General features: G+C 43.1%; 1 protein-coding gene across 2 annotated transcripts in view; it reads right to left on the minus strand.

Annotated features, from left to right (window-relative positions):
* Window positions 1–6,523, minus strand: part of LOC135568582 (NACHT, LRR and PYD domains-containing protein 3-like) — a 52,560-nt gene extending 46,037 nt beyond the window's left edge. For both annotated transcript variants that reach the window (XM_065015384.1, XM_065015383.1), the window contains exon 1: window positions 5,946–6,523. In XM_065015384.1, the coding sequence (XP_064871456.1) occupies window positions 5,946–6,007 (62 nt within the window). In that variant the 5' untranslated portion in view covers window positions 6,008–6,523. The remainder of the gene's footprint in view (window positions 1–5,945) is intronic.
* Window positions 6,524–13,315: the final 6,792 nt, after the last annotated feature.

A 13,315-nucleotide genomic window follows, 5' to 3' on the forward strand; every position in this document is an offset into this window, starting at 1 on the left:
GTAGATGTTATATTATGTAAAGTAGACTAGGTTATAATGTATAATAGCAGTTTGTTAGTGATATGTAGATGTTATATTATGTAAAGTATACTAGGTTATAATGTATAGTAGTGGGATGTTAGTGATGTGTTATATTATGTAAAGTAGACTAGGTTATAATGTATAGTAGTGGGTTGTTAGTGATATATTATATTATGTAAAGTAGACTAGGTTATAATGTATAATAGTGGGTTGTTAGTGATATGTTATATTATGTAAAGTAGTCTAGGTTATAATGTATAGTAGTGGGTTGTTAGTGATATGTAGATGTTATATTATGTAAAGTAGACTAGGTTATAATGTATAATAGTAGTTTGTTAGTGATATGCAGATCAAGGTCTATTGTTGGGGAATAATCAGAATTGGTTGGTAACATAGGTAAGATGTTTTATCATATGTTTGTAAGTTACTTCTCATCAGAATGTTATTTTTGTATAATACTGTGACGGGGTTGCAGTTATCTGTTTTATGTCAAGACTAAGTTGTTTGGGCCGGAGAGAGGGGAGAGGTCAAGGGATCATCATGTGTAAACATATATTTTGCTCCACTGTGTCTGTGTGCCAGTCACTCCCTACTTTTCCCATCGGGGAGAGGAGGATGGCAGTGTCTGGAATCATTCTATGCTCCCTCTAATGTTGTCCCTATCTTAACCTATAGCAATCATTCTATTCTCCCCGTGAGCTTGTCCAGGATTGGTTGTATTTAGAATTGGTTGTATCTAAATGATAATTTGATATATGCCTGTTGATATGGAGGGTTGGTTTATGGTTCTGGGGTTTGAGTAAGGAGACAAAGCTGAACAATTTATCATGTCTATGCTGTCTGACTATGTGTGTTCTTTGCTATTAAAGGATCTCAGTTGCAATGTGTAATGGGGCTCTCAGAGAATTCATGGTTAGACACTGAATTGATCTGAGAGTCACAGGGTTGTGATAGAGCTCATATAATTAAAGATGGACTTTGATAACTAACTCTGACTTGTGTGTGGTTTGTGCTCATGATTTGGTAAATACAGGAAATTTCCACGACATTATACCTCGGCTATAGCCTACATATCATAGATGACCAGTCTAAACCTGTTCAGGTCAGTTCACATAATGTTATAGTCCTACCAGTAGCAGGACAGAGAATGTACTGTATATAACCTACATATCATAGATGACCAGTCTAAACCTGTTCAGGTCAGTTCACATAATGTTATAGTCCTACCAGTAGCAGGACAGAGAATGTACTGTATATAACCTACATATCATAGATGACCAGTCTAAACCTGTTCATTTCAGTTCACATAATGTTATAGTCCTTCCAGTAGCAGGACAGAGAATGTACTGTATATAACCTACATATCATAGATGACCAGTCTAAACCTGTTCAGGTCAGTTCACATAATGTTATAGACCTTCCAGTAGCAGGACAGAGAATGTACTGTATATAACCTACATATCATAGATGACCAGTCTAAACCTGTTCAGGTCAGTTCACAGAGACCATCAGGTTTGTCAGCATGATAAGTGATCATAGCTCAAACCTACTCTGACTATTTAATGTCTGACATCGACTAACCTTATAATAGTGTGTAGAAAGCAAAGACCAACGAGAGTTTGCCCATCTTTCCTACGTCTCAACACATTTATCTGACTTCTAATGTACTGAGAAATATGTGCCACAGTTTCAACAGCCATTTTATAACTGCGTAGGCTACAAACATACTTTTAATTTCACATGAGGAAATCACATAACTTACAGGCACTGGTGCAGCCGTCTGTTTTCTTACAGATGAAGTAGCTTTCATAGACAACTCATTCAACCAGCCTAAACAATAGTAAATAAAAGATGTCAAATCGTCAAAGGAGAACACATGAAAGACAGGTGTTTTGCTACAGATGTAGGATCTTAATTTGAGACAGTTTACTACAGCAGAACAATTATGTGGATTATAATTAACATTTTAAAGTGGAAAGTGGAAATGACAAACTTCAGAAGCCTTTTAAAACATCAAATACACTACAAGTTTTAGTTTTCCTGCAACAGGGTGATCAAATTCAGATCCTACATCTGTACAGAGATGAGGTCTTTATCTGAAAAAGGAAGTTTGAGTTATTAGCAATGAAGTTACAACTGTCAGCTGCTGTAAACCTAAGTGATTGGATGTTATAGACCCCAATCTGAACAGTTTCTTCCCCGTGGTTATAGCCTTTAGCTCTATGCTCAGTCTACCTAGTTCTATATATTGTTGTACGTAAACTTTGTGCAAACTCCACTGCCTGTATTCTGTCTCTTAATGTTTTCTTTCACTAGCAGCACCATGTCACCATGTTAAATAATGTGTTCAGATGTAGGATCTTTCCAACTCTGAGGACATGTCATTGTGATGTCATTTATTACATTTCAACCTGTTGATAAAGGCAACTAGAAGGCTGAACCCAGAAGACAACTCTAAATCAACACTTACTGATATTATCCTAAAATCCTTTCACTCGTATTATTGTGTCTCTTTGTTCAACGAATGTCGGGCAGCCTGTGATGTTAATATAGTTGAAAACAGCAGGCAGGGAGGTCAACACCATACAGGCAGCCTGTGCTGTTAATATAGTTGAAAACAGCAGGCAGGGAGGTCAACACCCTACAGGCAGCCTGTGCTGTTAATATAGTTGAAAACAGCAGGCAGGGAGGTCAACACCCTACAGGCAGCCTGTGCTGTTAATATAGTTGAAAACAGCAGGCAGGGAGGTCAACACCCTACAGGCAGCCTGTGCTGTTAATATAGTTGAAAACAGCAGGCAGGGAGGTCAACACCCTACAGGCAGCCTGTGCTGTTAATATAGTTGAAAACAGCAGGCAGGGAGGTCAACACCCTACAGGCAGCCTGTGCTGTTAATATAGTTGAAAACAGCAGGCAGGGAGGTCAACACCCTACAGGCAGCCTGTGCTGTTAATATAGTTGAAAACAGCTGGCAGGGAGGTCAACACCCTACAGGCAGCCTGTGCTGTTAATATAGTTGAAAACAGCAGGCAGGGAGGTCAACACCCTACAGGCAGCCTGTGCTGTTAATATAGGAGAAAACAGCAGGCAGGGAGGTCAACACCCTACAGGCAGCCTGTGCTGTTAATATAGTTGAAAACAGCAGGCAGGGAGGTCAACACCCTACAGGCAGCCTGTGCTGTTAATATAGTTGAAAACAGCAGGCAGGGAGGTCAACACCCTACAGGCAGCCTGTGCTGTTAATATAGTTGAAAACAGCAGGCAGGGGAGGTCAACACCCTACAGGCAGCCTGTGCTGTTAATATAGTTGAAAACAGCAGGCAGGGAGGTCAACACCCTACAGGCAGCCTGTGCTGTTAATATAGTTGAAAACAGCAGGCAGGGAGGTCAACACCCTACAGGCAGCCTGTGCTGTTAATATAGTTGAAAACAGCAGGCAGGAGGTCAACACCCTACAGGCAGCCTGTGCTGTTAATATAGTTGAAAACAGCGGGAAGGGAGGTCAACACCCTACAGGCAGCCTGTGCTGTTAATATAGTTGAAAACAGCAGGCAGGGAGGTCAACACACTACAGGCAGCCTGTGCTGTTAATATAGTTGAAAACAGCTGGCAGGGATGTCAACACCCTACAGGCAGCCTGTGCTGTTAATATAGTTGAAAACAGCAGGCAGGGAGGTCAACACCCTACAGGCAGCCTGTGCTGTTAATATAGTTGAAAACAGCAGGCAGGGAGGTCAACACCCTACAGGCAGCCTGTGCTGTTAATATAGTTGAAAACTGCGGGCAGGGAGGTCAACATCCTACGTATTGCACCAATAGGGTTAACCCACATGGTGGGAATTGTTACCTGGCTCACACAAAAGCATGTCTCAGACACCACCTCTGACACCAATGTAGCAAACAGCGGGCAGGGAAGTGAACCCAGGTTGCATGTGTTAAAGGTGAACATCCTACACATCGCACCATTGGCATCAATTGGGTAACTTGGTTGGAATTGTGACGTGGCTCATATAGTGAGGATCACTACACTATAGAGGAACTATGATACAATTACATTATCATATGAAATGTAGAGGGTCACTACACTATAGTGGAACTATGATACAACTACATTATCATATGAAATGTAGAGGAACTATGATACAATTACATTATCATATGAAATGTAGAGGGTCACTACACTATAGTGGAACTATGATACAACTACATTATCATATGAAATGTAGAGGAACTATGATATAATTACATTATCATATGAAATGTAGAGGGTCACTACACTATAGAGGAACTATGATACAATTACATTATCATATGAAATGTAGAGGAACTATGATACAATTACATTATCATATGAAATGTAGAGGGTCACTACACTATAGTGGAACTATGATACAACTACATTATCATATGAAATGTAGAGGAACTATGATACAATTACATTATCATATGAAATGTAGAGGACCTCTACACTATAGAGGAACTATGATACAATTACATTTATCATATGAAATGTAGAGGAACTATGATACAATTACATTTATCATATGAAATGTAGAGGAACTATGATATAATTACATTATCATATGAAATGTTAAATGTAGAACTATAATATATGAATAATGATATATTGAATTTGACTTGACCACGTCCAGTCAGCTCCATGTTGTATGATTAAACTGACACCAACCTGTCTCAGTAGAAGTAGACTGTTAGGAGTGTTTTACTTCCATTCACTATACTAACATTACACCATACATTTAATGTCTCTACACAATTTACAATAATCCTTGGCAGGATTCTCACCTTGTAGCCTGAATTCACAACCAGAACATGTCAAGTCATTGAGATATTTTCTGTTCTGTTCTGTATATTCTGATGGATGAGGCCTGAGCTGGAATGTGAAGCCAACTGAAGCTGGCTAACTTTAGAAAACCAGTATATCTAGCTAGTATCATAGTTTACCCCTCAGGCTACAATCAGGTTTCAGCATCAGGCAGGTATCAACATGCCGAGTCGTAGGCAACAACCTGGGTTGTATTCATTAGTTTACTCCACAGCCAACAGTATTAAAATGTTGCCTAAACAGTTCACTCTAAACGCTGTACAACGTGACCTAAACGGTTTATGTTGCCAAACGTTTTGCTACGATGGGCACTAATGAACACACACAACCTGTTTTGAGGAAGTGTAAGTTGTTGTTAGGCTTTCCACAAAATGTAAAAGTCTCTCTTTCACACAAAATACCTTCCTTAGTGTAAAGAGTTAACTGTAGATTAGAAATGTAAAATGTTTGTTTGTTGCTTGTTGTGTTTTAAGAAGACATATACGATATAGGGGAACACAGGTGGGCAAAGAAGAAATTCACCTCCCGCATTTAATTTACATCAAATACATTTTAAGGAGAGTAGGACTATTATAACACTGTCCACCAACAATATCATCAACTATATGAAAACACATAACAATATCATCAACTATATGAATATAACAATATCATCAACTATATGAATACACATAACAATATCATCAACTATATGAATACACATAACAATATCATCAACTATATGAATACACATAACAATATCATCAACTATATGAAAACACATAACAATATCATCAACTATATGAATATACATAACAATATCATCAACTATATGAATACACATAACAATATCATCAACTATATGAATATACATAACAATATCATCAACTATATGAATACACATAACAATATCATCAACTATATGAAAACACATAACAATATCATCAACTATATGAATACACATAACAATATCATCAACTATATGAAAACACATAACAATATCATCAACTATATGAATATACATAACAATATCATCAACTATATGAATACACATAACAATATCATCAACTATATGAATACACATAACAATCGTCGTCTTACCTTTCCTCTCTCAATAGAAACAGAGTCTGAATGATCATTTGGTCGTCAAAAGTTACTTTCATTTGCTCTGCTCATTTACATATCAGGTTCTGCCTGTTCTCTCTCTCTCCCTCTCTCTTAACAGCACTTACAATGTGTCTTGGCATACATTCTACAACTGTCTGGAACTCTATTCTTCTGTCTCTCTCCATCACTTTCTCTGAGTCGTCTGTTGCTATCTCTGTGTCTTGTCTGGTGTCTCTCTCCATCATATCCTATTCTGTTGCTGTGTCTGTGTCTTGTCTGTGTCTCTCTCCATCACCAGAAAAAAGTATTTGGGGTTAGGCTACTACAATTCAACTTTCACAACATGACAACACAACTACATAACGCCATTAAATACAGTTGAGGGCTACTACAATACAACATGACAACACAACTACATAACACCATTAAATACAGTTGAGTGTTACTACAATACAACATGACAACACAACTACATTGTGTAGGACAGTAGTTCAGGTGGCTGTTTGTGTAGATGCTGTTTGTCTTTGTAGGACAGTAGTTCGGGTGGCTGTTTGTGTAGATGCTCTTTGTCTTTGTAGGACAGTAGTTCAGGTGGCTGTTTGTCTTTGTAGGACAGTAGTTCAGGTGGCTGTTTGTGTAGATGCTGTTTGTCTTTGTAGGACAGTAGTTCAGGTGGCTGTTTGTGTAGATGCTGTTTGTCTTTGTAGGACAGTAGTTCAGGTGGCTGTTTGTGTAGATGCTGTTTGTCTTTGTAGGACAGTAGTTCAGGTGGCTGTTTGTCTCTGTAGGACAGTAGTTCAGGAGGCTGTTTGTCTTTGTAGGACAGTAGTTCATGTGGCTGTTTGTGTAGATGCTGTTTGTCTTTGTAGGACAGTAGTTCAGGTGGCTGTTTGTGTAGATGCTCTTTGTCTTTGTAGGACAGTAGTTCAGGTGGCTGTTTGTGTAGATGCTGTTTATCTTTGTAGGACAGTAGTTCAGGTGGCTGTTTGTCTTTGTAGGACAGTAGTTCAGGTGGCTGTTTGTGTAGATGCTGTTTGTATTTGTAGGACAGTAGTTCAGGTGGCTGTTTGTGTAGATGCTGTTTATCTTTGTAGGACAGTAGTTCAGGTGGCTGTTTGTCTTTGTAGGACAGTAGTTCAGGTGGCTGTTTGTGTAGATGCTGTTTGTCTTTGTAGGACAGTAGTTCAGGAGGCTGTTTGTCTTTGCAGGACAGTAGTTCATGTGGCTGTTTGTGTAGATGCTGTTTGTCTTTGTAGGACAGTAGTTCAGGTGGCTGTTTGTGTAGATGCTGTTTGTCTTTGTAGGACAGTAGTTCGGGTGGCTGTTTGTGTAGATGCTCTTTGTCTTTGTAGGACAGTAGTTCAGGTGGCTGTTTGTCTTTGTAGGACAGTAGTTCAGGTGGCTGTTTGTGTAGATGCTGTTTGTCTTTGTAGGACAGTAGTTCAGGTGGCTGTTTGTGTAGATGCTGTTTGTCTTTGTAGGACAGTAGTTCAGGTGGCTGTTTGTGTAGATGCTGTTTGTCTTTGTAGGACAGTAGTTCAGGTGGCTGTTTGTCTTTGTAGGACAGTAGTTCAGGAGGCTGTTTGTCTTTGTAGGACAGTAGTTCATGTGGCTGTTTGTGTAGATGCTGTTTGTCTTTGTAGGACAGTAGTTCAGGTGGCTGTTTGTGTAGATGCTCTTTGTCTTTGTAGGACAGTAGTTCAGGTGGCTGTTTGTGTAGATGCTGTTTGTATTTGTAGGACAGTAGTTCAGGTGGCTGTTTGTGTAGATGCTGTTTATCTTTGTAGGACAGTAGTTCAGGTGGCTGTTTGTCTTTGTAGGACAGTAGTTCAGGTGGCTGTTTGTGTAGATGCTGTTTGTCTTTGTAGGACAGTAGTTCAGGAGGCTGTTTGTCTTTGTAGGACAGTAGTTCATGTGGCTGTTTGTGTAGATGCTGTTTGTCTTTGTAGGACAGTAGTTCAGGTGGCTGTTTGTGTAGATGCTCTTTGTCTTTGTAGGACAGTAGTTCAGGTGGCTGTTTGTGTAGATGCTGTTTATCTTTGTAGGACAGTAGTTCAGGTGGCTGTTTGTCTTTGTAGGACAGTAGTTCAGGTGGCTGTTTGTGTAGATGCTGTTTGTCTTTGTAGGACAGTAGTTCAGGTGGCTGTTTGTGTAGATGCTGTTTGTCTCTGTAGGGCAGTAGTTCAGGTGGCTGTTTGTCTTTGTAGGACAGTAGTTCAGGTGGCTGCCCTTGCACTTAGTCTGCCTCCTGTCCCTCCCATCGTCATGGTTACACCTTCCTGAAAACAATGACTCCATACTTTGCTGAAACCTGTTCTGCCAGTTCATGTCCTTCAAGACTAGAATGTTCCAATGTGGGTGGCCAAAGAGATGACAAGATAGTTCACACATGCATCTTTCAGGGTAACTGTCAAACAGACATGTCACATTTCTGGTTGGTCCAGAACTAGTTTCCTGCTTGTAGCAGGCCGTGTTAACAGGAATCCTCTTCTCTAACTAGAAGTCATGTGATTTCATGAGGATGTTGTTCTGCAGTGAGAGTGTAATGCAAGTCAAGGTGTCCTGGGATGAATGTCAACTAGATTTATAAACAGCATTGTTCAATTAACTGTTGTAATAAAAACACATCTATGCTGTCATTTTCTTTATGTTGGTTCGCTTTTAAAGTGTTTGATTGTCACAGACATCAGATTGGTTCATTGTAATGTGTTGTTTTACAGGGTCAGCCATAGTAGTATGATAGGTGTTGTTTTACAGGGTCAGTCATAGTAGTATGATAGGTGTTGTTTTACAGGGTCAGTCATAGTAGTATGATAGGTGTTGTTTTACAGGGTCAGTCATAGTAGTATGATAGGTGTTGTTGTACAGGGTCAGTCATAGTAGTATAATAGGTGTTGTTTTACAGGGTCAGTCATAGTAGTATGATAGGTGTTGTTGTACAGGGTCAGTCATAGTAGTATGATAGGTGTTGTTTTACAGGGTCATAGTAGTATGATAGGTGTTGTTGTACAGGGTCAGTCATAGTAGTATGATAGGTGTTGTTGTACAGGGTCGTAGTAGTATGATAGGTGTTGTTTTACAGGGTCAGTCATAGTAGTATGATAGGTGATGTTGTACAGGGTCATAGTAGTAAGATAGGTGTTGTTTTACAGGGTCAGCCATAGTAGTATGATAGCTGTTGTTTTACAGGGTCACCTTTAAGTCTTTACTGAAGACTCATCTCTTCAGTGGGTCATATGATTGAGTGTAGTCTGGCCCAGGAGTGGGAAGGTGAACGGAAAGGCTCTGGAGCAACAAACCGCCCTTGCTGTCTCTGCCTGGCCGGTTCCCCTCTTTCCACTGGGATTCTCTGCCTCTAACCCTGTTACGGGGGCTGAGTCACTGGCTTGCTGGGGCTCTCTCATGCCGTCCCTGGGGGGGGGTGCGTCACCTGGGTGGGTTGATTCACTGTTGTGGTCAGCCTGTCTGGGTTGGCGCCCCCCCCCCCCTTGGGTTGTACCGTGGCGGAGATCTTTGTGGGCTATACTCGGCCTTGTCTCAGGATGGTAAGTTGGTGGTTGAAGATATCCCTCTAGTGGTGTGGGGGCTGTGCTTTGGCAAAGTGGGTGGGGTTATATCCTTCCTGTTTGGCCCTGTCCGGGGGTGTCCTCGGATGGGGCCACAGTGTCTCCTGACCCCTCATGTCTCAGCCTCCAGTATTTATGCTGCAGTAGTTTATGTGTCGGGGGGCTAGGGTCAGTTTGTTATATCTGGAGTACTTCTCCTGTCCTATTCGGTGTCCTGTGTGAATGTAAGTGTGCGTTCTCTAATTCTCTCCTTCTCTCTTTCTTTCTCTCTCTTGGAGGACCTGAGCCCTAAGACCATGCCCCACGACTACCTGACATGATGACTCCTTGCTGTCCCCAGTCCACCTGGCCATGCTGCTGCTCCAGTTTCAACTGTTCTGCCTTACTATTATTCAACCATGCTGGTCATTTATGAACATTTGAACATCTTGGCCACGTTCTGTTATAATCTCCACCCGGCACAGCCAGAAGAGGACTGGCCACCCCACATATGCGCTCTCTAATTCTCTCTTTCTTTCTCTCGGAGGAGGACCTGAGCCCTAGGACCGTGCCCCAGGACTACCTGACATGATGGCTCCTTGCTGACCCCAGTCCACCTGACTGTGCTGCTGCTCCAGTTTCAACTGTTCTGCCTTATTATTATTGGACCATGCTGGTCATTTATGAACATTTGAACATCTTGGTCATGTTCTGTTATAATCTCTACCCGGCACAGCCAGAAGAGGACTGGCCACCCCACATAGCCCGGTTCCTCTCTAGGTTTCTTCCTAGGTTTTGGCCTTTCTAGGGAGTTTTTCCTAGCCACCGTGCTTTTACACCTGCATTGTTTGCTGTTTGGGGTTTTAGGCTGGGTTTCTGTACAGCACTTTGAGATATCAGCTGATGTACGAAGGGCTATATAAATAAATTTGATTTGATTTGATTTGATTTTGATTTGATAGTAGTATGATAGGTGTTGTTTTACATGGTCAGTCATAGTAGTATGATAGGTGTTGTTTTACAGGGTCAGTCATAGTAGTATGATAGGTGTTGTTTTACAGGGTCAGTCATAGTAGTATGATAGGTGTTGTTTTACAGGGTCAGTCATAGTAGTATGATAGGTGTTGTTTTACAGGGTCAGCCATAGTAGTATGATAGGTGTTGTTTTACAGGGTCAGTCATAGTAGTATGATAGGTGTTGTTGTACAGGGTCATAGTAGTATGATAGGTGTTGTTTTACAGGGTCAGTCATAGTAGTATGATAGGTGTTGTTGTACAGGGTCAGTCATAGTAGTATGATAGGTGTTGTTGTACAGGGTCATAGTAGTATGATAGGTGTTGTTTTACAGGGTCAGACATAGTAGTATGATAGGTGTTGTTGTACAGGGTCGTAGTAGTATGATAGGTGTTGTTTTACAGGGTCAGTCATAGTAGTATGATAGGTGTTGTTGTACAGGGTCCTAGTAGTATGATAGGTGTTGTTTTACAGGGTCAGTCATAGTAGTATGATAGGTGTTGTTGTACAGGGTCGTAGTAGTATGATAGGTGTTGTTGTACAGGGTCGTAGTAGTAGTATGATAGGTGTTGTTGTACAGGGTCGTAGTAACCATGGTGACCATGGAGCAAATTACATTTAACATTTACATTTAAGTCATTTAGCAGACGCTCTTATCCAGAGCGACTTACAAATTGGTGCATTCACCTTATGACATCCAGTGGAACAGTAGTGCATCTAAATATTTTAAGGGGGGAGAGGGATTACTTTATCCTATCCTAGGTATTCCTTAAAGAGGTGGGGTTTCAGGTGTCTCCGGAAGGTGGTGATTGACTCCGCTGTCCTGGCGTCGTGAGGGAGTTTGTTCCACCATTGGGGGGGCCAGAGCAGCGAACAGTTTTGACTGGGCTGAGCGGGAACTGTACTTCCTCAGTGGTAGGGAGGCGAGCAGGCCAGAGGTGGATGAACGCAGTGCCCTTGTTTGGGTGTAGGGCCTGATCAGAGCCTGGAGGTACTGAGGTGCCGTTCCCCTCACAGCTCCGTAGGCAAGCACCATGGTCTTGTAGCGGATGCGAGCTTCAACTGGAAGCCAGTGGAGAGAGCGGAGGAGCGGGGTGACGTGAGAGAACTTGGGAAGGTTGAACACCAGACGGGCTGCGGCGTTCTGGATGATTTGTAGGGGTTTAATGGCACAGGCAGGGAGCCCAGCCAACAGCGAGTTGCAGTAATCCAGACGGGAGATGACGAGTGCCTGGATTAGGACCTGCGCCGCTTCCTGTGTGAGGCAGGGTCGTACTCTGCGGATGTTGTAGAGCATGAACCTACAGGAACGGGCCACCGCCTTGATGTTAGTTGAGAACGACAGGGTGTTGTCCAGGATCACGCCAAGGTTCTTAGCGCTCTGGGAGGAGGACACAATGGAGTTGTCAACCGTGATGGCGAGATCATGGAACGGGCAGTCCTTCCCCGGGAGGAAGAGCAGCTCCGTCTTGCCGAGGTTCAGCTTGAGGTGGTGATCCGTCATCCACACTGATATGTCTGCTAGACATGCAGAGATGCGATTCGCCATCTGATCATCAGAAGGGGGAAAGGAGAAGATTAATTGTGTGTCGTCTGCATAGCAATGATAGGAGAGACCATGTGAGGTTATGACAGAGCCAAGTGACTTGGTGTATAGCGAGAATAGGAGAGGGCCTAGAACAGAGCCCTGGGGGACACCAGTGGTGAGAGCACGTGGTGTGGAGACGGATTCTCACCACGCCACCTGGTAGGAGCGACCTGTCAGGTAGGACGCAATCCAAGCGTGGGCCGCGCCGGAGATGCCCAACTCGGAGAGGGTGGAGAGGAGGATCTGATGGTTCACAGTATCGAAGGCAGCCGATAGGTCTAGAAGGATGAGAGCAGAGGAGAGAGAGTTAGCTTTAGCAGTGCGGAGCGCCTCCGTGATACAGAGAAGAGCTGGCCAAGGACGGCACGTTCAAGAGTTTTGGAGAGAAAAGAAAGAAGGGATACTGGTCTGTAGTTGTTGACATCGGAGGGATCGAGTGTAGGTTTTTTCAGAAGGGGTGCAACTCTCGCTCTCTTGAAGACGGAAGGGACGTAGCCAGCGGTCAGGGATGAGTTGATGAGCGAGGTGAGGTAAGGGAGAAGGTCTCCGGAAATGGTCTGGAGAAGAGAGGAGGGGATAGGGTCAAGCGGGCAGGTTGTTGGGCGGCCGGCCGTCACAAGACGCGAGATTTCATCTGGAGAGAGGGGGAGAAAGAGGTCAGAGCACAGGGTAGGGCAGTGTGAGCAGAACCAGCGGTGTCGTTTGACTTAGCAACGAGGATCGGATGTCGTCGATTCTTTTCAAAATGGTTGACCGAAGTCATCTGCAGAGAGGGAGGAGGGGGGAGGGGGAGGAGGATTCAGGAGGGAGGAGAAGGTTGCAAAGAGCTTCCTAGGGTTAGAGGCAGATGCTTGGAATTTAGAGTGGTAGAAAGTGGCTTTAGCAGCAGAGAGAGAAGAGGAAAATGTAGAGAGGAGGGAGTGAAAGGATGTCAGGTCCGCAGGAGGCGAGTTTTCCTCCATTTCCACTCGGCTGCCCGGAGCCCTGTTCTGTGAGCTCGCAATGAGTCGTTGAGCCACGGAGGCGGGAGGGGAGGACTGCGAGCCGGCCTGGAGGATAGGGGACATAGAGAGTCAAAGGATGCAGAAAGTAGAGAGGAGGGTTGAGGAGGCAGAATCAGGAGATAGGTTGGAGAAGGTTTGAGCAGAGGGAAGAGATGATAGGATGGAAGAGGAGAGATAGCAGAGAGCGAAGGTTGGGACGGCGCGATACCATC

Source organism: Oncorhynchus nerka, unplaced genomic scaffold (assembly GCF_034236695.1).
Source record: "Oncorhynchus nerka isolate Pitt River unplaced genomic scaffold, Oner_Uvic_2.0 unplaced_scaffold_1470, whole genome shotgun sequence".
Lineage (NCBI taxonomy): Eukaryota > Metazoa > Chordata > Actinopteri > Salmoniformes > Salmonidae > Oncorhynchus > Oncorhynchus nerka.